This window comes from Boleophthalmus pectinirostris, unplaced genomic scaffold, assembly GCF_026225935.1.
Source record: "Boleophthalmus pectinirostris isolate CB_2022bp ecotype Guang Dong unplaced genomic scaffold, ASM2622593v1 HiC_scaffold_1, whole genome shotgun sequence".
NCBI classification, from domain to species: Eukaryota; Metazoa; Chordata; class Actinopteri; order Gobiiformes; family Gobiidae; genus Boleophthalmus; species Boleophthalmus pectinirostris.
In genome coordinates, this window is record NW_026570970.1 from 17,787,839 (window position 1) to 17,815,070 (window position 27,232).

Below are 27,232 nucleotides of genomic sequence, written 5' to 3' on the forward strand. Positions count from 1 at the left end.
TTACATAGTGCACCAAGTCACGTGACTTCATCCAAGGCAACAATCCTAATTTTGCATAACTTGAAACCCAGATACATGTTTTGTCAATCCCAAGAAATTAGATCAGTTCATTAGAAAAAAGAAGAACAAGAATATATTTGTATGCAAAACTTCAATTATAATCAGTCTCAGGCAATACATCTAGTCTATTCTTTCATGTAAACGTACTTCATGTAACACACAAGCCAGTCTAATATCTACTACAGGATTTGGTCAGACAGGGCCACAGTGCCTCTCTTCAGTGTCAAAGAGCCGTCTCAAAGATGACATAAACGTCCCCGGCGCTGCTCTCCTCTGTTGCTCCTCGCTTTTTGTTCATGTAAACCTGAAAGCGCATCAAGGGAGAGCAGAGTCACACACAACACCAGCAGCCCAATCTACGCCGCCATCTAAAAAAGGTGTGATTTAGTATGTCAGATCTGATTTGAAACCGGAGAGAAGGGATTTGCCAGTCACTGAAGCATGCGAAAGTGGCTTATTCGACCTTATAAACAACTGTGCTAAATACACATCGGAGCTTGACTTAATTTTCTCTTACAAGCGACGAGAATGACATGTTGTTGAGAATAATACAACAAGAGAAAGTTTTGCAGAATGGAGGAAAACAGGTTGAGATATAGCAGCGTCTACTCAGGGCTTTTCTTTCACTGCAGCCCGCTATCAGATTATTGAATGTATTTAAACCTTGACTGACAACTATAGAAACTTGACACACAACATGCGGGCTGTCTCAGTCTTTAATAAGTGGTGCTAGACAGTTATGGATGCTGGTGTAATCTGATCGGAGGTGAGCCCCCTACAATAAAGAGAGAATAGGGCTTGAACAATGTCACTACCAATCCACCAGTGTGCTGTGGAAGACGCCAGCAAATAATACCAGTGAGTCTTTCAAATCAGTATTTTACTCATTCCACTCCTTGGGCAGAAGAAGATAGAGTTCCACTGATAAATTTGTGAGCGGGGACAGAGAGAAAATGAAATGATGCCTACTTTTTCTTATTTCACAAAGACCTGTTTGAAGTTGCTATATGGTATCTGTAGTCCCAGACAGATGCACATAAAATGGAATTGAACAATGAATAGCCAACTCTTATCTGGCCAGTGTCTGAGGGGGAAATACATCACAAATGAATTTCGCAGCGGGAAGAAAATATGGACATTCTCTATTACAGTAATCCCCATAGAAAGTTTATCCCAAATCGCGATGAAGTTAAACCCAATATTCCCAAATAGATACAGTGCAAAGAAAGCTGCTTTTCTAGAATCATCTCTCAAATGATCTGAAAATTACATTATGAAAAGGCAAGATTATATGGCGAGTTTTTTCTCTGATAGCATCGGAAAATGTGAAATCTACAAAGGGACTATTTCTTCAGTTGAAATTAATGTTATGGTGTTTCGCTTCGAGTGGGCACTTTTGAATTAAAATGGTAATCAAGTGGCATTGCATTGTCAGGGCTATGCGTGCTTATTATTTTGGAGCAGAAGTCTACAGTTAGAGGGAGAGTGTGGGATTAGGGTGCTTTTGCTGGACTCTATTTAGCGACAGGGCTAACTGGGAGGGTGTGGCTTTGCAGTGCTATGCTAATGCTATGAAGCGCAACAGTGACAGCCTTCTCAGGTTTCAGAAGAAAAATTTCTATAAATTTTTTAATAGAAATTTTCAAAAAATTCAAATATTAAGAGTGCAGCTACGTGCTAACTAATGTCCATAATGCAGTCATTTTAAATCCAAGAAGGTAGTTTAAAATACAAGGTTCTGTGAAATGTTTCAATAACTCTGTGGTTTATAAAGTTTCAGAAACAGATTTTAAGAAAGCTAATTAGATGATAAATGTTTTTATAGCGCATTATTCTATAGCACTTTTCCACCTTCAAGGCACTCAAAGCGCTTTACAACAAGGAACCACTCACCCATTCACACAGACACTGGGGGCAAGGTGGGTTAAGTGTCTTGCCCAAGGACAAAATAACAATATTCATCTGTGGGAGCTGAAATCACACTGCCAACCTGTGGGTCTGACCGCTCAACCAGTGGTGTTTTATGTCAAGAGCAGGATTCGAACTGCCAACCTTCACCAACTTTACCAACTGAGCTACTGCCCTAGCTACTAGCTGATTATCCCCGATCAAGCTTTTGCACTTTTTTTTTTTTTTTTTCAAAAGTCTATATGAAAAATGAATGGGAAATTTAGTTCCCGAAGTACATGGGGTGGGCGTTCACTGTTGAGCTCCATGGTTACCTGTTCGGCTGTGTGGAGCAGGGCGGCGGCCTGAGCTCTGCCGGTCTGTTGCACCATTTGGTAAAGCAGGCTATGGTGGTTCTGTAGCAGCACATGGGGCTCGTCATACTCCTGGATTCGCCCGGCGTCTAGAACCTACAATCACAGAACAATGCAGGGTGTGTGTGCGTGTGGCAGTCTGTATACTTTAGTTAAGGGAAAACTAACATTTCAGCTGTTTCTCTGCTGAGCCATGCACGCAGACAGAGCCAGATGAATGGGCTAAAGACCCCTCCATTTTACATGAGTCACAGGGACAGCAAACACTAGGCTATCTCCAAGCGACAGGGCTATAGACGGTGAATGCACCCGGCGAGATGCAGTGAAAGTCAAAGTGTGCTGACGCTGACAGACTCTAGCTCCCCCATATATCCAGGTATTTATTCTGCATTTCAGCAGCTCAAGGGTGGTCCTCAGTCAAATCCAACAATCACACCTTTAAGGGACTCCAGTAAATTACCATCATCGTGTTATCGTCTTGTGCCATGTAAGCCGCACAAAGAGTAGGGTCAGTTAAAGAAGGAGGGGGAAGCCTGCAATTATTTCAGAGACAAATTTTAACAGTTGATCTCCTTAGAGCTATAACAAGTAGTTTGTAAATAGCTAAGCTTCAAGTGTATGTTCTGAAAGGGTAGCTTCTGGAAACTGCAGTCATAGGAATATTAGTAAAAATGAAATAACTTGTTTGAATTAGGTTTAGGGAAACTTTCTTAATTAAAATGTGCTATGTTTAATCAATTTAGTACTGGACTTCATATGGGAGTTCGGAATGCCTAAGGTACACAGCAGTTTAGGGCTGTTTAGCACAAGTGTGAGTGTGAACTGATCCTGCTGTTACTTATCCAACCTTTCTCATCAGTCTGGACAGCCTCTAGGTCATGCTCTGTGCTCTAGACACTTGACAAATGTTGCTACGAATGGCATCAATTGGCACCTCTGCGGGTAGTAGCAGGACAGGCCAAAGATCACACGGTCTGAGCGCGGGGTGAGTGCTGTGAGGAAGAAATCAGCCCAGCTGTTTCAATATGACAAAAGTGAATGAAACTCTGTGAAGAACTCTTTCATTATTTGGGGTATTTTTGGTCATAACACAGTGTAATGTGTTGGACAATGGAAATATACTGTGTTCTTACTTACCAGTATTCTGTCACAGTCAATAATAGTGTGGAGCCTGTGAGCTATAGTGAGCACTGTACAGTCTTGAAACTTGTCCCGGATCGTCTGCTGGATGAGGCTGTCGGTTCTAAAAGGAACAGGGAACACAACACCTAAGCACAAAATGCACTCTTCCTATGGGCCCTTGGGCAGGGATTTCACTGAGCGCAACAAAAGCTCATCAGGGACACAGTATGTGCACAAGGAGCACAAAACACTGCAGCTTCAGGTCAACTTACTTTGTGACTGAAAAGTTAGAAATGAACCCCTTTTATTTGTGTACAAAATAACAATAGTTAACACAGTTTATTTGGTCTTTTACAGGGAATAATTCTGCTGCGATAAAATGGGATTAAAAAAGCATACTTTCACTGATGAACAGTGTTTGCTCAACCCTAACCTTGGGTCCACATTAGCCGTGGCCTCGTCAATGATGAGGATGCGGTTCTTCCGGAGAATGGCCCGGGCCAGGCACACGAGCTGCCTCTGGCCCACACTGAAGTTTGCTCCGGCCTCACTCAGGAGCGTCTCTAGTTTACTGGGCAGCTCCTCCACCACCACCTTCATCTGCACCTGCAGAGAGGGAGAGCAGACCCCAGCCCTTCATTACACCCACATAAAGGCTTCCTGTGGGGATGTCTTTAAAGAGCCATCCAAACACACCCATTAACCGCCTGGCACAAAGCAGGGCCAGGTCTTCTGATGACCTTGGCCAGTGCTCTCTTGTGGCCAGCCTCTAGCTTTAATCCAGGCCACCAAACCCATTCAGAGGCAGGAGTAGGAGCTGAAGCCCTTCGCTGTGGGGGGAGCCTTCATCCTGGTTGGCCTGACTGCCCAAACACATCTCCCCAAGCACTTTCAATGGCTCCCAGTTACAAGCCGCACATTTAGCTGGGCCCCATGGCTCTAATGGGATTTCCCCCCATGACTTGTGGCGAGCAGGGAGACTGAATGGCAGCATTGTACCGGGGGACAGAGGGATCCCCCCTGGGTTGCTGAGGGGGAATCATTGAGAGCCACGCTAGTACCTCTTGGAGTGCATTCCACAGGTCCTCATCTGTGTGCTGGCTGAATGGGTCCAGATTCTTCCTCATGGTGCCTGTGAAGAGTACTGGGTCCTGGGGATAGATGGATATAGAAGGAGAAGGCCGTGGCCAGTTAAGATAATGACAAGGGGAAGACATCTGAAAGGGTTAAGATAGGCTTTATAGAGCACCGGTAGGCTATGTGTGAGGGGAAGATGTTCACAAAAGACCTGCTAAACTATTGAGCTAAATTCAATGAACCATCCAGCTATTCTTCAGTAAGTTGATCTTTTTACTAAGAAAACTAGAGCTTGGCCCCTGGCAGAGCACTGTAATGCATGTGTCCTCCTATTACATTATAAAAAAAATATCAGTCCATTACAGGTTATGAAAGGACACCTCTGTATCATGTCAACAATAATTATGGTAAGCCACACACTTGTATCATGGCTCCACTGACAAACAACCTCCCTTTTAATTGTAGTGCTGAGGGAAGAACTAATAGGTATTAATTTGACCTCTATATCAAATGTAGAATGCATTCTCATTTTTGTCTTTACATTATTGTTGTTTGGTTAAAATATGTTTGGCAACCTTATCTGGCAATTATTTCTTGTTGCTTTCCAGGCAAAGTGATAAATTGAGCCTACTTACTCTCAAGATATGGATCTGACCTCAAATCGAGATAGCAACTGTGCACCTGGCAACCGTGCGATTAGAGCTTGAGCCAGAGTACACAAGTGCACAATGGGTCTAAAAGGGTGAGTGTCCTGCATTAATGCTATAGATTTGATAGTGTGAATGGGGCTCACAGTCCACGCCTAGATCTTTGCTCTTATAAAGGTCAGGCGGTTTTAAAGGCAGGTCTGTGCCAGTATTTCTGATACACAAACTACTACTGCAAATGCCTTTCTTCTCTCTTCTCACACCTACATGCAGGTTGGAATAATAACTACTCAATTTGTATTCGACTTCAGAATATACAGTTTCCATCCCAACTGCCTATGGCTTAGAAAATGTTCCGCCTCCTTACTTCCAATCCGTCACCAAAAATAAGGCCTTGTCATTTAGCCAACTGAAGTCCCAATTCAAGCAAGTTTTGTGACACACTTTAATTGAGGGATTCACTGTGAGGTTGGAAAAACTGCTTTCAAGAACAGCTTTCACATGGGCCGATTATGTGCTCCACCAATTCTAAGCCCTCTGTTTGCCACAGAACCCATTTTTACTAATACATTCACATCAATTCAATAGAAAGGGAATACATTCTTTTTTAATGTCATATGCAAATAAAAGCTTATCATAATAAAATCTGAGCAGGAATATAATGAAACTCCTCACATGTAATATATAGTATACTAGAAATAGCATTTCATATCATGATTATTCTGTATATGAAATATTGAAAGTCGATTTATCTATGACATCTAGTGAGTGAGTAAAAAGGTTCAGATGGATTTGAGCAAATGCATGACATGTCTTTCTGTGTAAGTTTTTTACATCAAAAGCCTTGGCACAGACAAACCCGTCTCTTCAGAAGTGGTAGGAGTAGAGATCATAAGTATGCCAGGTGCTATATGTCACATACGACTGGGCGTGCAGAAAAAGTTTTGACTCCCTACATCTGCCCTCTAGGAAGAGCTCCACAAAATCACATCAAACACGCATCACACCCATCTCAAACTACTTTGGATGAAGAAGGGAAACTTTATCATAAGTAGCACCAACGCCAGGAAGCTTTCAAATGCAGCATTAATGAAATTGTTTTGGGCTGCACCCAGGTTTGGGCTAGGTGACAGTGTACATGGGGACTGTTAACATGGAGCAGACTTCTTCTAAGCAGCTTTCCCATGTTCGGGGGGTAGAGGGCTAATCCTCTGTCAGGAGCGGGGAGCTGCTCTCTTCACAGCGCGGGCCGTGGGAGTCTCCCCTCCCTCCTCTCCACTGACACTCACCCGCAGGCTGGCATTTTCTTAATGCTGTATCAGTTTCAACAAGCGGAAATAAAGTTAAACTGTCTCAAGGCATCCGTTTGTCTCACTTTCAGAAATCCCCTGAGTGACGCCTGTAATTCTCCGCACTTGTTTTAGCTGTTAAAAGCCACGCGGAGAAAAAGACCAAAACCAAAGAGGTTTGTGTTACAAGTGTTCATGTGCCAGTTTTCTTACTTCTGCAGCTACTGGAAAGTCAAAGAGTGCCCTTTAACCTTCTTACAGCCAATAAGTAACCTTATCAGATGATATCATAATATAAACTATGTTTAATAATACATTAGATGTGCCATAAACCCTTTGCTACATGCAGTACACAGTAGAGGAAAGATGGTGCTTTTTATTCCTGAATTTAAATGGTACATACAAAATACACTCCGTAAAGAATACCAAGTTGCTACAAGCCAAAACTGTATTTCTTTATGCTATAAAATATCTGTAAGTGTGGATATTTTTCTAATCCCACTTGGCCTCCTCTATTGATTGTGAATGTCTACCTGTGGGATTATGGACATTTTCTGGCGAAGAGTGTGCAAGCCGATCTCAGAAGTCACAACACCATCAATCATTATTCTTCCCTCGGGTTCTGCCAGCCGGAACAAGGCCGAGATCAGCGAGCTTTTCCCAGCACCAGTGCGACCCACAATGCCAACCTGAGAAAAGAGGACAGACTAATTTAACCTGGTGAAAGGTAAAACATTAGGTGCTGACAATAAAAACTGCATAAACCTTACACATTTTGTACAAGTAGTCATGTTAAAATTTGTGTTTTGACTTCACGATGGTAATTTCTGAATTATTCACAAGTGCAAATAAAAATGTGTGTAATCATTTGTGATTGTATCCTAACCAGTAGATTTAACCAGCATGTATTACAATGATACAGATAACAAAGTTTTACATATTGAGTCTTAACATAGGATTATTTTGAGCTTGTCTCATATAATGTCCTTAAGGGGCCCATATTATACTATTTTCTAATCTCTGGAATTGCCAATCTCTACTAAACAAAAGATAAAAGGCAGCTGTTAACTTGAAAACTACCACTACATGTCATCACAAAGTGTAACAGCATTTTGAGCTTTGGAGATGAAATATGTGTGAATCAAACAAAACACAACTCCAGGTATGTTTTTAATGAGGTAACAACATTCTAACATGGCTTAAAGCCTTGAGTAATATGGGACCTTTAACTCATTGAAATGTGTATTTTTTACATAGTCATGCACTGTCTCAGCCTGTAGTGAGGAATGACAGCTGTCCAACAGGAGCTGGAGTTTTCCTTGAGAAGGTTGTCAGGGGAACAGTCAGGAGTCACAAAGGTTTACACCTTCAATAGCATGCTACAGAGATCCCTCCCATGGGCTGTCAGAGCCAAGGCCTCAGCACTTATCAACCCAACCATTGTAAAATCAGCCGCCCTGGCCGACCACAGCCATGCAAAATACACCCCCGCCCACATTAAATACAATTTCAATCATCCTCAACCATCTCCCTTTGCCTGCCTCTCTCTCCCTCCACTATCTCTCTTCCTTATAGAGAATATACAGTTGCTTTCACTTGGTAGCTCAAAATGCAAATACAGTGACAAATGGATCCACTTGAACAGTCTTAATTACATGATATGTATTCCATGAATCACAAATGCTATAGTCCCGAAGCTTCAGACGCACAATATGGTGTCCTTTTAATAATTGATTTGGGAATAATGCCACATAGAAAGAACCAAATAGTGGCTATACAATCACAGCATTCTGAGTGGAGCATGGTTTGTGGATGGCTGCACACACACAATTAAAATGAAAATACAAACCTTCTCTCTTGATGAAAATGTGATGTTCAGATTCTTCAGGACTAAGGGCTTGCTGGGGCTATACGAGAAGTTTACTTCGTCAAATGTGATGGAGCCTGTCTTGGGCCAGTCACATGGAGGCTGTGTGTCAGTTTCCCATGATGCTTCACTCTCCAACTTGGCATACTCGACCACCCTCTCAACTGAAGTCATCTATGGAGGAATATTTGAAATTGTCATTGTAAAGTATGTTCCAAATATTGCTATAACTACTTCTCACCATATTCTCAATCTCTGCACTTTGTCGCACCCCCCACTGAAACATGCCAGTGAGGGTGAGAGCATAAGATAATGCGAGACCCACAGCACCAGCATCCAACTCTATAAAATCAGAGCTGTATTTCAACAGGGAAAAAAAATCTCATGTTAAAATTATTTATAAGCAAAAATACTACCTTCTCTGAGGTAAATGCAACCAAAAGCCGTAATGGTGACAAAAGTGGAACAAATGCCTTCAAGACGAATTGCAAACCAACGAGAGGTAGCAAGGAAAAGGAACCAGGCCTCTGTCAAAACAACACAAAAACATCCAACTCAAATACTGATAAACAAAACATAACAAAGAGCGGCAAAAACATTAAGTGTCAAACCTGAGTGAAGATCCTGGTAGTCATCAAACATTTGCTGAAAATTGTGTTGGGCTTTAATGGCACGGATTGTAATTAAGCCTTGAAGGGATGAAGAAAGATGAGAAAAAACAGGGCTCCGAGCTGGAAAACACACATTAAGACAACAGTATTTTATTATATAAACAAGTATGTGCAATATTTGCATTAAAGGAACATTAGTTAGGATATGATAGAAGCAGGTCAGCTGGTAAAACTAAACATACAGGAAGATATTCAAAATGAAAGAATTCAAAATGTTATTAACAGGTTTTGTTTTGTTTTTTTAAGATTTCCAGCTTAATACATTTACTTGCAACACGCTTCAGTGCTATGTAGTCATTCAAATTTGAATTCAATTGGGCAAATCCTTATACTCATTTTGTAAAGGGTAAATTTGAGTAGCCTTTTGTTTCTATTTGTTCTTGAAATAAAAAGGAAAATAAAAACCCCAATGTTTCCTGTGAGCATTCAAATAGAACGTTGTTCTCTGATAGAAACTGTTGGTCAATGGCCATTTCAGCTCATGGTCTCAGATAAAATAAATGCAGTGGGCTCTGGCCTGGTCATGGCTGCTTGGCTTTTCTCCCATTGTAAGTGATGTCATGAACTCCAGTCTCTCGAGAAAACTGCGTGTGGCCGAGCCATAGACTGCTGCCACCTTTAGCCTTTATGCTAATGACCATGGCATTCTTCAATGGTCTATTAGCATTCCTGTGGTCTGCTTTTGTCTTATACAACAAATGAACATGCCCAGACTCCTACCCAAAAGGAAAAAGAAATTACTGGTAGATTCCAAGCGCTTGATATCCCTAGAGGTCTGCAGGAAGTAGCAGCGCAGAAACAGGAAAACAGCAAGAAGAGGAAGCACTGGCAGAAGAATCCAAGGTATGATGGCACCAGCTACAGCAACTACTCCAACAACCTGGAGCAGAATCTGGTCAGAGTAAAAAAACAAACAAAAACAATAAAATCAAATACAAGTAATGAACAATACTTGCTGTTTGCAAGGGATGTGTTGTGGGAAGTAGAAGAGAGACCTTTGAGTGGCATTTTGTGAGTGGGTCAGGGCCACACAGTCAGGTAACAGCAGGTTATGGTACTGAGGTTATGTGATTCACAGTGTGAAAGGAAAACCATCACAGCTCTAATTCTCACTTAGGAGCAGGTGAGAATTTACCACTTGGCCACTGCAGCTCATATCCGCGGCTCCCCTGGGCTTCCCCTTCAACACTTCTGGCCCATAAGCCCGGCTGGCACAAGAGCCGGCAAACAGACCTGGCCACAGTGACTGGAGGCTCTGGGAACCACACACTGGATGTCTGATACATCACACTCACACCACACTGCCCTCAACAACACCATGACTCATCAGGTACAGCATGACACTGTCAAAACAGAAGACCAGAGGGGCTCTTCACACTGTTATTCTCTGACAGATTGAGGTAGGACATCCTGATTGGTGATCCTTTTTTATACAATGTTCATGACACACCACTGCAAAACTATAACAATATATGTAATATCGTAAACAAAGTTGAGTTTGTTACCTATCTTCAGAAACACAGCTATTACATATTTAATATTTAAACACAAAGAGGTTAAACATGTAAAATGTCTGAGCATCAATTACTACAACAAAAAAGAAGTATCTTCAAGTGGCATTTTCCTGAATAAAAATGAGCGCCGGACCAGTTCTCCACAGCTGAAAGTGTCATATCCTATCACTAACTGATAAAACTGAAACCTCACACCCTGAAATTAGACACATCCGAAAAGATGAATTCTAACACCTAGAGATTAGGATCTTACTGTTACCTTGAGTGGTCTGTGACTTGCCCGAAGAGATGTAAATTTAATTTAGCACCTTAATTACGGATGTTATCTGCCACTTAGGCAAACATTTAAGCATGATCACTTTCAGTGTAGTTTTGTGATCAAAAGCCACTCAAATCCATTTGCTGTTCAGATAAGAGGGTATTACTACTCTAACTATTGCTGAAGTGGAGCCCACACAATCAAACTGTGAGTGGAGGCTACTGAGCACAACTGATCCTGAGAATTTCACAGTACATAAGTTTCAATCTGGGCTTTGATGGAAGGCTACCAGACTGCAAAGTGAGATGCTAGCATAAACATTTACTCCATGATATCCTGCTTTCTTCTGAGAAAAAAAACAAGAAACAATTGGATATATTTTCTTAATATATTTTTGTGAATTTTGTTTTGCTTTTTTACTTTTACGTTCGTTTTTTTCAGAAGATGGAAGGGCTGAAAAACAGTACAATCGTATCACCTCACCTATGTTCATTTCTATTGGTTTGTATTGATCTTCAGTGACACTCAATCACTTTTGCCTTTGGGGTCAATTAGAAGTTACTAAATGCCCATATTGTATTAAAGACAGGCTTATCTGACGCTGGGGTCATGTGAGGGGACAGAAGAAGAACAGGATCCATTAGATAGTGGTGCTGCTCCCGGGGGCCAGCTGTCGCCAAGGCCTCTGTTTGATGTGACCCGTTGGCGTGGTCTACTGCTTTATCGTGTCCACATCGGGAGCACCGTGACCCCCACCCACACTACACACACTGCTCTGATAACAGATCAGCTCAGTCTGGGTTCATATCTGCAGCCCAGCCTCGCAGGAAACAGAAACCTCCCAGAGCCACATCCCACCGCACAGAGGAGGGGAGAAAAGGATGAAAGGCTTTGTATACAAACAGTTTAAATAAAGAATTAGCCTTAATTGCTCTTTAGCTGGAAAAGAAAGCTAGCGCGCGCACGTGATTCAGTGGGTAAAGCAAATGGACGCTCCGCTGTGTCCAAAGACCATTCAGATCTCGGCTCACCCTAATTGCTTTATTTCCTAAGTGATTCTATCGGCCCTTTGATGTCCAAGTAAATGTTGAAAATTGAAGTTAATTACAATATTAGTGTTGAGCAGTGATAACGGCTGTTGTTTGGCGGCAGAAAATAAACACATGCCTTAAACATCCCTGAGGACAAGAGGAGTCAGAAAGCTTTTTTCATCCTCCCTTTATTTACTGACAGCGTGCGATATTGGCCCATGGGAAAACAGTGCAAACAAAACGGGAAATGAGGGGAAAACCTGGTAGAGAAAAATCCTAAAGAAGGTCCTCTGTCACTGCTGGAATTTTTTTCACTCCACACTTTCCATGACAGACTGCCACAATAAGCTGCAAGGGTCAGTGGTACTGAAACAAAACAGGGCTGTTCCACTTGGTCCCCGGGACAATACAAGTGACCCAATCCTTTCTCCTCTGTCTAAGGGCTTTATTTTAGCATTAAATGCCCAGATGCGGAGGCCTTTCTTCAGGAGAAATGACTGTAGACACCTCCTTCACATGAGGCATTTTCACTTCATAAAGCTGCAGTCAATGTGTTTTGTGAGTGTGAGGAGGGTCTGACACATACTGTGGTGGTCTCAGCGCTGTCTACATTGGTGGTTCAAGTAGTCCAAGGATTAGGCCTTTGTGCTGTGTGAAAAGGTAAAAGAAGTCACTTATTTGGGTTCAGTCAAGCTGTTGATTTCCAGGCCCATTTTGGATATAAGAGAAAGGCTTTGAAATGTGCTCTCTCTCACTCTCTCTTGCTACTATAAATCACTGTGTCTGGCAAATTCATTCATGTTTTCTCCCACTCTGTTCAAAACAATACAAAAGGATTTCAAAGACACAACAAATCGCAAATAAAAAAGTCACTCAGAAGAATCCAAATTACCCGTATTTCCGTCATACCAACATTGGGAGATTTAGGACTTGAGACACTATGTTGGGTAAGTTCACAGGCTTTTAGAGGCCTGGCTCTGTGACTCACAGCAGCTGAGGAGCTGGACCACAGCACCGCGGTGGACCACACATGCACAAAGTAGAAGCTTTGAGCTGCCAATAATCACCATCAAATCACCATGTAGTAGTTATGAGCTGCAATTAAGCAGACATGGAAAAAAAATGTTTTAATAGTGTTAACTATTTAGTCCATATATTATACTATTCCATTCGTTTTCAATTCACTAGTTGTCATAAAACAAATGTTGGAAATAGAACTTGTCCAATGTTTCTCATGGTAACCTGTGTAGTGCCTGGAGCCAGTGCATTCTTCCCTTCTTCTGTCACGTTGTGGTAAAGAACCAGAGAAAGCCAGTGAAATCCCATCCTACAGCACTCACAGTTACGTCAGCAGTTCTCATATCCCACAAAGCCACTAAAGAGGCCTAACACACAATGTGCCACAATATAGAGACTCACAATGATCCACCCGCCAGTGTTTTGGGACAATAGGCATCTTTGCCTTGGTGTCTGTGTGCACCTTTGGTCCTCCGCTGCTGAGGTTGCTCTTTAGACTAATTTAACACTCTTAGAGATAATTATGCTTTTAACAGTATATAATGATCTATTGTGAATTTTTTACAACAATCATTTCATTTTACAACAAAAAAGTTTGATATAAGTATCAGCTGTTGTTATGCTGACAAAATGAATTTATGTATTTTTAAGAAGACCGTGGAATGCAGCTTGGGACCCCACAGTTAGTGGTGTGACTTGGTCAAGAGCCTTCACACAAATCCTCCAGTGAAAAAGCCTTGTATTCACCCCTCATTGTCTTGCCCTCCTCTTCTGCCCCCTCTGTGAAAATAGAGGCAACCCAGGATTTAAAGGTCAAGTCCACACAATAGCTGACAGTCTTCAATGCCTGAGGTGTTTTTAATTGACATTTCTGTCTTTGTCCCATGACCATAAAGTTTAAAGAGAGTCTTTCCCCAATATACTAAATTACTGCTAAATGGGGCCTGTTTAAAAAATTGGTAGTGGGGTGTAACTGGGCTCTCCCAGCTGGAGGGAATCCCCTTGTTACCAGCTATAGAGGCAGTGCAGAGTGAGGGGCTGAAAAGTACTCACTTTACCAAAAAGAAGCAGGCTTGTAAGAAAATCCTACCAAAAAGATGTGGTCTCTTCCAATGATTAACCTTTTAGAGCATTGTTTATAAGTTTAATTTCATCCCTCCCCAGCAACCATTTAAACAATGACTTCGGGGAAATGTTCTTTGACGATAGAGCAACAATAGAAAGGATCAGGAGCTTTCAGTTAACACTTTGCTACAAAGAGCTGGAATCTTAGTCTTTCCTGAGAGTATTAGAGGCCATTCTGTGCACCCTCAAAGCTCAAAGCTCAAAACAAAAATGAAGTCTCAAAAATCATGACACTCTGATGAGCTTGAATAAATAATAGTAACTTTTGGTAGCTCCACAAAAAACACAAAAAAGAACCCCTGAGACAGTTCAAAACTTGTGACCATCAGGCCAGTGTAACATTAGAGAGAGATGTATGGCTTAAGTGCCTTCAGTCATGACCTAGTCTACTTTCACTGCTTTGAGCCAGACCTACAGACCTTCTACAAAGTTATTATTTTACTGCCGCCATTATTCACCTTATTATCAAAATGAGGGGAACTATAGCAGACAAAAAGCTTTTGTGAGTATGATCTTTTGTGCTTTCAGCATTTAAGATGGCTTTTGTCTACTGTGAGATGGGTATCTGCCACAAACATCACTCAGGCATTGTGGAAGGGGGATTCATTTTCAGAGCTCTTTTGTTCTATTCTTTGGCCCAAACCAAGGAGCCACGCCTGCTCCTCTACCTCGAATTGTGCAGTGAACATTCCCTTCTTTGCTGCACTATAGGTGCATGAGCTGGCTCATCACCGCAGGCTTTCGTGGGAGATGGCTGTCAGGGTGGCAGGGTGGCACTTGGTAACATAAGCTGGTTCTGCATCAGGGTGGCCCATGGCTATGAGGCCGTTTGACAGTGGAACAGTCGTGGGTCTGAGGCTGTTTGAGCAGAAGTGGCTCTGCTCTGGAGTCCAGCTCTGAATCTGTTCCGAATGACCTGTCCGCTGCCTCTGACCACACCTCCAGCTTCACTCCTGTAAACACAGCACACGCCTGCTGCCTTTGCTCCTTCTCTTTGCCACTCAAAGCATCATCCTTGTCGTGCCCTCCCCGCCTCCCCACTGTTTTCCTCATCATTCTGTGTCCTTTATTTCCTCTGTGCTCCCAATCACTTGCTCAGTTCCCTCCACATTCTCTGAAGATGCCGCTTGTGTTGTGTCACTCTGAAGGAGCCACGCCCTCAGCCTATGTGCACACTTTTATTAAATCTGTGCGGGCGCTGGGCCGCGCTGCTGGGTAATCCTACAGTAATTGTTTCCAGATTAGGAGACCCGGACCACAAAGCAGGTTTAGCCAGGCATGAAATGGCCTCCCCATGCTGCAGCACCAGCCACCAAACCTGCTGAGGTGAGACTCACCTGGATAAAGTCCACATACGTCCATGGGAGCACAGAATCCAGGTAGCCAATGTCCTTTGAAAACCTGTTGAGAATCCGTCCTAAGAAACAAAGGGAAACACAAGAAATAACCATGTGCAAAAATGGCCATTTGTGTGTTTGAGAAAATGCATTATACATGAGTTCACCTAGCTGACTACACATAACACAATTTACACAAAGTAATCAGTCAGTTTAAGAGAAACAATCATTCATAAAACAATATTTTGTTTTAATTTCCTCCAGTCTTTTTGTGTTATTGAGCAACTGTTACCCATGTCTTGAATTAGATCTGGGCTGCCACAATATCACAGGGGAAACAGGGCTATCTAGATTAAACAATGCCTTGTTATTTCATAAAGACTGCCCTAGTCTTGGCTGAATAAGTGAGTGCACCTTTTGTTTTGAAACAAAGGGGAAGCAGAGCGGTGTACCTGCCTCCGTGCTCTGAATGGCAGTGTCAGTAACGTTAATTGAGTTGCTTCCAATCTGCTCAGGTGTTCATTATTTTGTCTGGTGCTCTGCAGGTGTTGTGGCCGCCTTTTTTGTCTAAAATTTCTCCCTTAATTCTTTGCCAAAGCACAACAGATTACACTCAAGCTGCTTTTACAGCAGGGACAGTGATAGCCAATCCTCTCTCTATCTCTACTTTAAGGCAAAGGGGACAGAGAGGCTTTTTCCATCATCTTCCCTTAAGGAAGCCTACTAACTCCGTAAAACATACAAAAACCACCTGCGGAGAAGGAACTCTTTTCTTTTACTTGGAAAAGAGTGTAAAACTGTCAGGATAAGTTGTTTTTTCTGACAATTTTGTCAATGATAAGATTACCAAACGGTTCTGTGGTACCGGCTAATGACCACAACCTATACAATAATGAAAATAATACATGATTCTTTACACAGTTTAATATATTCTTAGAATATAATTGATGAAACCAAGACAGAACTTGTGGAGTGATTTGGCACAGAATGTGTTTGTATAGTACAGTGAAACATGGGCACCCCTGACCTAAAAGTTGCCTTGCGGCCTCGCAGTCGTCCCTGTAATCACCTCTCTCCACGGCCGTAAGCAGCTTACAGCTTTATCCAAAATGCCACTCCCGCCTAAAAACATGCATACAGACGAGGCCGGGCTCCCCATAACAGCCATTGCATAAACCCTGCCAGAGCATTATTCCCAACAACAACCCAGCAATGCTCCAAATCAGCACTGATTCAAAGTCAAGTGGCGTAAGCATGTTGTACACTTGGAGGCAGACTAATCTTATTCACACTGAGTGCCCCTTTAGCATACAGACATCCTGAGGGGAGGGTTCAAGCGGAGGTAGAGCTGCTTCTTCACTAGGCCTCTATCTCTGTGTTTATGTCTACCAGCAGCACTTGACAAACTGTTTGCAGAAGATCCAGTAATATTTTATGTAATTTTACTGTCTAAGCCACAGATGACCCAGATTCATGCATGTCACACTAACAATGTCAATAAGAAAAGGCTAGGTTTCTTTGAATTACATCATTCTGTGGTTGGAGGGTGTTGGAGCACACAACAACCATCAGTTATCAGCTGTTTGACAGCGGCTCAGTTGACAGACTTTAGAGTGAATGAAGTAGGGACCCTTGTGCGTCCCACACAGACTACAGGGAGGATACATTACAGTGATGCAGTTACACAAAGACAGCATGGAAATGCCTATGAGGTAAGAACGGCATGGGACAATGGCTTCAATCTCTATGGGTGGTTGTCAACAATATCACCTATTGTGTCCAAAAGGGTATAGACATTTCAGGATATCAGCAACATTAGTATCAAACAATTTCTCATGGTTTAAGACTCCAGGGGAGATTTGCACCACTTTCTTAGACTTAGAAAATATCAAGTGCCAGGTGCCCCCAACTAAGGTGACTGCTAAGGTACTGATAGGTGAGCATGGCCCCCAATCACACTTAAAAAGTAGAACAGTGGGGATCGGCTGGAGAAGGGCGTGTGGCTAATCGCTGTTCCCTGTAAACATCAAGATAAGCAGAGGACTGAGCACAGCGCCATGTGTGGGCCCGCTGCAATTGGAGGACTCTTTCACTGACGCTCGTCTGATAATGAAGAAATAGGCAGAAAAGGCCTGCCAAGGCGGGAGATGGCACAGCTCACCTGCACTTCCATGAAGGGCCCAGGGGCCTGGGGCAGCCTCCCACCGCCGGCGCCTTGCTGCCAATACTAATACATTCTAAATCCATTCTCTCCGCTCACACCGCTAGGCTCCTGCAATCTCCTCTCCTTCCCTTTCATGCAATTAAATAGTGGAAGTGCAGAGTGAGGGGGAGCCCTATCAGCCGCACTGCACACACACACGGCTCCATCTCCACATTCAATTTACACACTTCGATATCATCATCCTCTCTGCACTACTACTCTTCCCCTCTCCCACTCTGGCAGCGCACACCTGGAATACAGACGTTCAAAACATCTCCTCCATCCACACAATTAGGACCTCACATCACGGACAACATAAGATCCAATGTTTGTAGACGAAGCCAGTGGTCGGACGGTGCACTGTCCCGTTGTGAAAGAAGCACTGTGTGAGCGGTGCAGGCTGTGCTGATGAGCTGGAGCCCTGGCCTGCAGTCTCAGAGGGGATTAGCCCACTCAATGACACTAAATTACAGGGATCAACATCAGCTCACCGTGCTGCTGTCTGTGCTGCTCTAACTGGATCACATTTAAATTAACAGCTGTAATCAAGCCACACGTATTGCTTAAATTGCACAACACATTTGACTATTAATCTATCAAATAAATATTCTTTCTTTTAATATGGTATGCTACAACAAAAAGCTTTAATCAAAACCACACCGGACATGGAAGTATTAACAAAGCATACAAGTTAACTGACTATGTGATACTGCCACAGCTACAAAGCCTTTGCCATCAATCACAATTCACCAACGCTGTACGCTATTGTTACACACCACATTCATAGGATAACAAATAAGACCTTTGTGCAGTGACGCTTGAAATGGTAACCTTTAACTCCGAGGACAGCTATCAAACAGACTGAGCTGTTCAGAAGCAACAAACCTATCACCTACACGTGTAAACAGTTGTCAAATCCTATAAGACATACAGGCATCTAATAAAAATACGCCAATGTAACTCCCAGTGAGGTTACATAAAGGAAACAATAGCAGAATGCATTAATCAAATTTTTGGAACATAATAGTAGTAAGGTACAGATAGTGACCAAAAGGTTGAAAGATCTACTATACTTTTTTTTTTCTTATAAATTTTATGCACAAGATGATTTAATGATAAAATTACATGCAACTTGTCAAGTCAAATTTACTTTCAATGGTTTAAGATAAGAAAAACTTTATTTGTGGAGAAATTGTGAGGACTTGAATAAAAAAATCTGGCAATTTTTTACAAATAAGTTACAAAATATATAGACACAATTAAAAATGCAACAAAAATGGCCCTGGACAAATAAATCTTTTAAATCTTAAAGCAAATGTATATATTGTGAGTAAAACAACTACTGTAACATAAGAGCAGTAATGCAAATAATGAAAAGAGAATGTAACTGAAGAGAATGTGACTGATAAGTGTCTTCCCAGTTACTTCTGTGCCTCGATGTGTCTCTGAAAATCTGCCTTTTCCTACGCACCTCCATGGTCATGGAATTATTTACAGAAAGATTTTACACGGGAATCTTTGGTGTCACTTGATAAGTTAGAGACAATTTTTAAAAGTGTGGTAGACATGCGTATGTTTTTCCTTCAGATATTTTTTTATAATGTGATATTTTGTGATTGTATGTTTTGTACTGACTGTGTTGGCTGCTACCTTGGCCAGGTCTCTCTTGAAAAAAGAGATTCTGAATCTCAATGGGACCTCCTGGTTAAAAAAAAAAAGTTAAATAAAAAATAAATAAAAGTATAAAGAAAGGTCTCGAGTGAACCAAAGTGAGCATTGAAGTACAGACTAAACAGACTTAAAGCTGTCTTTAAAGCTGCTGACTCTAAGACTGGACTGGTCACACAAGCCATACTGATAGTGGCATTCAATTCACATAATAATATCAGCTCAGCCTCTCCTTTGCTGCTGCACTGTTTAAGAGATTATCACATCATCCAAAGTGTTTGTTCTCATCTTGGTCAAAGATTATCCTGTAAGGCACACCCAGATAAGGTCTGAAGTTGCCTGATATGCAACAGCAAAAACAAAAGCCTGCTATTAGCACCTGTGCAGCTCTTTGCCGCTACACCCATAATGTAAGTGGAAAGCACAGCTCCTCAACACCCTTAAACCATATTTAAACGAGTGTTAGCCATGTTTGTGACTCATTATGCAGATACTAGTTTCCTTCTTGTTAAGAATTCCCACCCGAGCTGATTGTGTTGTACGCACGCATGTCGCACTGAGGAGATTAGACTGAGTAATTATCTGTTGACAGGTGAACAATGCTCAGGAAAATTCAACTTATCAAAGTGGGCCACTTGATATTTGACATACTGTATTGACTTACGGTACATACTTTTTTCCCCCCACCAATAATACATATATGCTGAAATTTCAAACGACAGAAGCAGATTTTGATAAAGCTTCTTTGTATATTTGAATATGAAGTAAAAGCAGACAGGCGGAGTGAGTGGTTGTTTATTTTTAATATCATGTCCATCTGGTCCCCCATCGAACTATGGCCAACCTACAAGACTAATGACATAATCAGAGGTTTCTGATACAGTGCACAAGAGAAAACAGTGCATATTTACATTGCTTTCATTCAAACACTACTCCCTCAAAGATCAAGAGCAAACAGAATCACTCAATGGAATCGTTTGTGTTTTTGTTCCAATGAACACTCATAAGATAACAGTAGCTCAAATCCAAACACATTAACACATACACTATAAGAGAAGGTGAGGTAGGGTAAGTTACCCTATGAAAGAAAAAAGCTGCTGTTCCATAATAACATTATTTATAATTAATCCAAAACAATAATTCCTACATTTATATATGTGTACTGAAGCAATGGCATGCACACACACATAGGTAACAGTCTGCCCTCTACTGGTGGCAATGTATTCTGCATCAGCAACTGTTTCCATGATGATTTTCACTTTTGAGAACTAAATATTATAGTAATTGACTATGTAGTACTTACCAATAGGATTGATGTCAAAGAAGTGAACTGGAGCCCGCAAAATGGCTTGAAACATGTTGTTGTGCAGGGTCTGGGCAGAACACACCATGACATTAAAGAGGACCAAGCAGCGAAGGAAGCCAAAGAGGACAGAGGTAACTGTTAAACCTGGAAATAGAACAGAAGACATTAATATTGTAGCAGTTTCAAGGTCAATAATGCACTTACAGGGCATGTCATATGTACCATATATTATATGTTCAAAGAAAATGTGACACTAATTCTTTTCACTTTTGTCTTGAAACCTGATCTATCTCTCTGAAAGCACATCTTAAAGGAGTGACAAACCAGAAAGTCACAGGGAGACAATCAAGAGCAGTACAGCAGTAGAAAACAAGACAGGCGCTGCTATCTCTCAGTACAGCTGAGGCCCGCTACAAACAGTGGGCCTTGAAGGCCTTGGGCCGCAGCCAAAGAACTGTGGATCTGTTCGTTGAATGGCTGCTGTATTCACAGCCTTAACAGTACACAAAAAGCCATGTGTGTTGAGCAGCTTCACCTGCGTAAACACCTAGGTACAGGTCAAGGTCCAGCTGCCGGGGGAGGCTGCCATTGAGGTGCTCTGTCACATTGTTGTGCTTCTGTTCAGAGGCCCTGCAAGTCAGCCACAAAAGAACCAAAAATCCACAAGGACAAATAAACACAACAAAGAAAGAAAGATGCCTCCTGGAGGCACTACACAAAACACACTGCTTCTCCCTGAAACACAAGGTCACATTCAACAGGAGCTGGATAATGGCAAGAAAAATGGTTCAATCGCTGTCTATTAAATCATCAACCATTTCCAGTCAGGGTAAATGTCATTTTGGCTTTCTCAACCTTTTTTAAGCATCTGTGTTTTCACAAGGTTTAAGAAAAACAAGTCTCACCAGCAAGCCAGCCACCAGTCCTGCAGAACAAAGGTTGTCTAACAAAAGATACAAAATTAAAATTATTACTTGGAATAACAGGACTATTAAGTGTGCATTTCACAATAAAAAAAATCTAACTCACCTGAGCCAAAGCATTGAGTAAGATGAGAACCAAAAGGATCATGTAGCTGGCTCCTGCTTTGAAATATTTTACATAAAGACGAAGGCCGACATCTCCCTCTGAGCGGCTTTCCTCCTGAATTGGTTGCATTACCTATAGACAGATACTAGAGTCAACTGCAGTCATCCAGCAACACTTTCCACTAGATTGCTATGAATGAGAGGGCAAAATTAGGTATGTTACACCCTCTAGTGGCAGAAAAAAAACTCAAAACTAATAACTTGAAGTTACCCACCATTGCTTGCAACTGTGTGCCATCCATTAAAGAATACTGGGAAGAGGAGAGGGAGGACATGGAGGAGGTGGACAGGTTGGAAGGAGTGTGTGAGTAGCAAGAGGCCATTCCGGAGCTAGGCGTAATGGTCTGCATTTCGTCCCCAGGGTCCTCTTGATCCTTCAGCAAAGAGGTGAAGTCCACACCGCTGTGTTGCAGTTCACTAAAAGTTCCATTTGCCACCATGTGACCCTGTATAATCATCATCACATCAAAAGGCCCATATTACGCTATTTTTTGATCTATGTTATAATGTTGTTTCCTCACCAAAAACATACCTGCAGTTGGGTTTTGTTTCATTCACACGTTTAACATAAATCCAGCATATTTAGGTTGAGCTTCTCTGCAAAAGAAAACACTCTGTTCCACCTTGTGATGTCATGTGGTAATAAAGGAAGTGCTCCTGCACCTTAACTAGAATCATCTGGAGAATTTCAGCCCTGTAAAAATCTCTACTAAACAAAAGGTAAAAGGTAGCTGTTGACTTGAAAACTACCGCTTCTTGACATCACAAGGTGGAAAAGAGCATTTTGAGCTTTGAGAATGCAGATAGCCAAATAATCAAAGATTAATCACGCATGTGTGAATTAAACAAAACACAACTCTGGGCATGTTTTTGAGGAGGTAACAGCATTTTAACATGTCTTAAAACTCACAAGAGTCAATTTAGCGTAATATAGCACCTTCAAAAGTGGCATGCATATACAAGTTAAAATGACAAGTATGACATTTGAAAACACTCATACAATTTCAAGGGTCTACCACAATATGAGCTTTTTCATAGCAAGGATCAAAGGTTCCCCTGTAGGTATAGCCCTGTAAGAACAGCATGAAGAAACATGGTTTTGTTTTGATACTTTTTTCTCTTGTCAAGTGTATCATCTCTGGAATGCACACTCACTGAATAAAATTATCCTGACTTTGCCATCTGCCTCAGATGAATGCTTAATATTCTAAGTCTTTCAAGTGAAGCAAGAGGAAATATTGAATGGAGAATTACTCAGTACCACATAAACATGCTTTAAGAAGCTTTAAGTAATTAACACTGAAAACACATCCAGGGACAGACACTCTATGATCTATGCAGTATAAAAATATCTAGTTCAGTAATTGATCATATTTGATTGTTTGATAATTCAAGTGCTAAAAACGTAATGATGCAGCCCACCTCTTTTAAGACGACAATTTGATCAGCTGCCTTCAGATACTGCAGCTGGTGAGTGACCAGAATGCGGGGCTTCTTTTTTAAAAGACCACAGATGCACCTAAAAAAATATATATTGAAACTAAAATATAAATTTGATCAAAATAACTCACAGGTAAAAAATCAAACCAAAGTCAAAAGTATATAGTATGAATGATAAAATTATCATTCAAAATTACAATTACAATTACAAAATTAAAATAATGTAATTATAAAACAGTGATTTGTATCTACAGTATATAACCTAAAAATTTATATGAAAAATAAATACTTACTCCTCAAAAAGGTGTCTTCCAACCTCAGCATCCACAGCGCTCAGTGGGTCATCAAGTAAGTAGATATCTGCATCCTGGTAAACTGCTCTAAGAAAAAGACACAACTATATAAAAAACATGGCACAATAAAAAGTATTTACTAAGCCTGACATTTGGAGCAGACCTGGCTAAGCTGACCCTGGCCTTCTGCCCTCCGCTGAGGTTAGTCCCGCGGTCTCCAACGATGGTCAAATCCCCAGCCGCCATTAGGTCCATGTCCTTAACAGGGCCCAATGCAACACTCAAAAGTCATTGACACTGACACTGGGCTCACTAGTATTGTACATGTAACAGGTGGGATGCAGGGACTGTACAATGTGCGGCAGGGTGCAGGGGTTCTCACTCTCTTAAGGGCGCACGCTCTCACAATTCTATTATACTTCTGGGAGTCGAACTCTTTGCCAAAGACGATGTTGCTGCGAATTGTACCAGGGATTATCCAGGGTAGCTGAGAGGTGTAGCTCAGGTCTCCTCTGACCTTGATCAAGCCACTGTTCTGAGTCAGCTCTCCGAGGATGGCGCTGAGAAGGGAGGACTGAAAAAATAAAGCTCATGCTTTATCCATTATATTAAATGTTGTAATATCATGGAACCATAGCTAACCTTTCCAGCACCAACAGGTCCAATAACTACCAAGAGCTGTCCAGACTTCACAGTAAAAGTCACATTATTAATAGTTGGAGATTCTAGAATCTGAAAGATACAGACAGTTTATGTTACTGAATCCCAGTCAATGAAAACATAAATGTTTAAAAATAGAGACATTCTGTGCACAGCTCCGTAAATGTCCAGTAAACTTACTTGGTCCCAGTAACAGGTTAAATCCTGGACTTTGACTATGCAGTCACCCTTTTCTGTCAGAGTAACACTGGGAGACTGAGGACAAACTTCATCAAGCAAGAGGAAACCCTACATGAAACATACAGAAATCTGTAGTTTATTATAAAGTAGATATTAATACAGGACCACATTAAATTATGGATTTTGTGGTGGAAATTACATTGACTATGTGATGTCTAAATCAGTTTTGAGTATCAAGCCTATTCCTTTGTATCAGAACTGAGATTGAAATGTTTGTATGGTGCTGTAGTTATTAATAGTTATGTAGTTATATGTTTAAGATATACCTGAATCCTTCTAATGCTGACGAGAGACTCTGAAAGCTTCTCAATAGCACAGGGGAAAAACAGTGTGACGGTGATCCTGACTGTGCCGTACAGTGCCATGGTCAGAAAGACTCGACTGGCAGACAGCTGGTTCCCCATCAGCACGTACATGCAGACAGTGGCGAAGATCATGATCTTACTGGCCACAAAGAACGACGCCATGTTCAGGCCACGCAGATAAGAGCTTTTCATGATCTTGGAGATTTCTAATCTGTAGATTTCGAAAGCACATTATCAAATATTCAGTGAGGTACAACTAAATAAACTGGCCTACTGTACCTTCTGACTTCATCCACAAGATCGGCAAAAGGCCTCTCCCAGCCATACATTTTTATAACACGAATACCAGAGATGACTTCATTCATAGTGCGTATTCTGTCATCAGTAAGAATTGCAGTTTCAGCTCTGCAAGATCAAGAGAAGTATAAAAAAACTAAAATAAAAGTAGTTGCAAGAAATTACAACAGTTTTGACAAAACATCATACCTGAATCTAGAGAACAAACGTCCAAACATAGACTGAGCTGACATCAACATTAAAATATAGCCATTCCAGACAGACATGAAGGACCAATAGCATTTAAAAGCAATATGATAACAGCTAGAGCATGTACTGGCCCAATCCACAAAAAATGAAGAAAAAGGGTTACCTATAAACAAAAAAAGCAAATGCTTATGTAACTTGATATAATTATTTCAATTAAGATATGATTGAAAAAGACCTCATCAAACTTGTTGACATCATTGGATAATAGATTCACTATTTGTCCAGTGGTAGTTTTAGCTAAAGCTGCACTATTGAGGCATAGGGCCTGAAAAAAAAAAAAAAAAAATTAGATAAACAAATCCTTGAACCTGTGGTTACAAAGTTTTTGTTGTATATGGGCTGACCTTGCGATAGACCATGTGACATACAGCCACACGGATCTTCATGCCTGCTCTTTGGGCATGATAAAAGTACAGATGATTAAATACAGTAACACCCATGGTTGACATAGAGATGCCTGCAGCATAACTATAGGCTTCATTAATGTCTGATGCATTATCTCTTTCAAAGTATTCAATCAACTTTCCAAGAAGCACTGCTTGAGTTACACGGATGATTTCCTTGAAAGACAATAGCAAAACTTAAGTGAAGTCTTGATCAGAATTACTATAACTAGTGTGCATGATACCTCTATACATTTGTAGATTCCAATGAGTGAGTAGGATTTCCAAAAGCAACGGACTAGCACTTTTCCAAAATTAGGTGAGCGAAGGTCTTTAACTGCCTGTTTGACTTCTAGATTCCAGTACCTAGAAACAAGAAAAATGTTTTGTCTGGCGCAATTAATCACACTCAACCCCATCACTATCAAATAATAAGAAAATTATAATTTTAGAATAGTTTGTGGAAAAACAAACAAATGTCAGGAAACAGCTATCAGAATTTACAATAAGTGGGATGGTGTTGACCTTTCCCGAGGTTTAAGTCAGACTCCTTTCTATATATAGGCAGAATGAGTGTCATGGGTGTCATGTGCAGGGGTAATGAAGAAAAACAACTCTGGCCTGTATAACAACTTGGCCACACAATTTAAACAGAATTTTCACGCTGTTAAAGTGCACCAGCTAACTAAACACGGTGTGGATGCTTTATGTGATAAACATATAATACCACTGCAGTTCCTCTCCAAGTTTGTCAGAGGCATCTTCTGGCAACACTTTATACATATCCTCTTCTTCCAGTTTTCTGCCATATCCAACTTTGAATAGTGGATTTAGCCAGCTGGAATTTAAAATAAAAATCACCTTAAGAACATTTTATCACACAAGATGACACTATAATAAAGTCCATGCTAACGGAGATGGCTAGACTACCTGTTGCTGTCAGTTAAAGTGACTCTAAATGTCAGACACTAGTCAGATCCATTCATTGAACGTCAAAGCCGGCTGTTACTGGCCTGCAGGTTTCTTACCAGAAGAAAATCTTGGAGAGAAGATTAGCAGTGGCTAGGGGATTATCCTTTGCCTCTTTTCGGTGAGGCTCCATGCGCCTTGCAGTGAAAGTGACCCTATCTCTGCAAATGATATGCAGTTAAAACAAAACTTGAAAGGTTACATAGAGATCGCGTTAAGAGTTTCGCTCGCATGCACCTGCTACAGGATTAGCGCACGAGAACCATGACCTACGCGGTCAGGTGCGCGCGCCCGCATGGCCCCGCCCACTGCCATATGGTGAAGATCACTTTCCCCTGGTATCTCAGGAAACATGTCTTGCAATCCCAACACCGAGACAGGCTTATTATTGTCATTTATTAATATACATAGCAAGAACAAGATCTCTCATTGGAGGGATAAAAATATATAAAAATCAACATCATCATCATCATCACCACCACCACAATAATAATCATAGTAAAAGACAAAATAATATCTGTCAGAAATGTATTATTTTATTTATCAAAACAATGGTTTTTCGAGCACCACCAGAAACCAACCCAGACTTTATAAAGTCTAATTTAGGGCTAAATATCGTCTAAAGTTATACTAAATCAGATGTTCAGTGAGGTTAAACCACCATGGGTTACTCTAAATAATGATTAACCCAAAGGAGGACAAAAACTGAATTTGTCTCTACATAAAACAAATAGGCTACTCACAGCGTTTTAAACGGATCACCATATGACCAGAAGCAGCCCTGCCACAGCTTGAGAAACAGGTTTCAGGTTTTTGGACATTCTATACTGGTCCTATATAATAATAATAATAAT

The 27,232-nt window shown here is 41.2% G+C and overlaps 1 protein-coding gene across 1 annotated transcript; it reads right to left on the minus strand.

The window, feature by feature from the left end:
- Nucleotides 1-270: 270 nt before the first annotated feature.
- Nucleotides 271-26,537, minus strand: LOC110173170 (ATP-binding cassette sub-family C member 4-like). The gene is given in 32 exon segments (XM_020939155.2): nucleotides 271-364; nucleotides 2,283-2,417; nucleotides 3,459-3,564; nucleotides 3,877-4,049; nucleotides 4,505-4,594; nucleotides 6,990-7,145; nucleotides 8,306-8,497; nucleotides 8,565-8,665; nucleotides 8,740-8,850; nucleotides 8,935-9,054; nucleotides 9,736-9,886; nucleotides 15,278-15,357; nucleotides 20,452-20,598; nucleotides 20,990-21,084; nucleotides 21,360-21,397; nucleotides 21,484-21,615; nucleotides 21,758-21,988; nucleotides 22,965-23,061; nucleotides 23,276-23,362; nucleotides 23,439-23,533; nucleotides 23,658-23,849; nucleotides 23,918-24,007; nucleotides 24,116-24,223; nucleotides 24,442-24,691; nucleotides 24,760-24,885; nucleotides 24,967-25,018; nucleotides 25,021-25,129; nucleotides 25,202-25,291; nucleotides 25,371-25,586; nucleotides 25,655-25,775; nucleotides 26,137-26,247; nucleotides 26,438-26,537. Coding segments are annotated over 32 exon segments (3,957 nt in total). The 5' UTR covers nucleotides 26,512-26,537; the 3' UTR covers nucleotides 271-283.
- Between the last annotated feature and the right edge of the window lie 695 nt (nucleotides 26,538-27,232).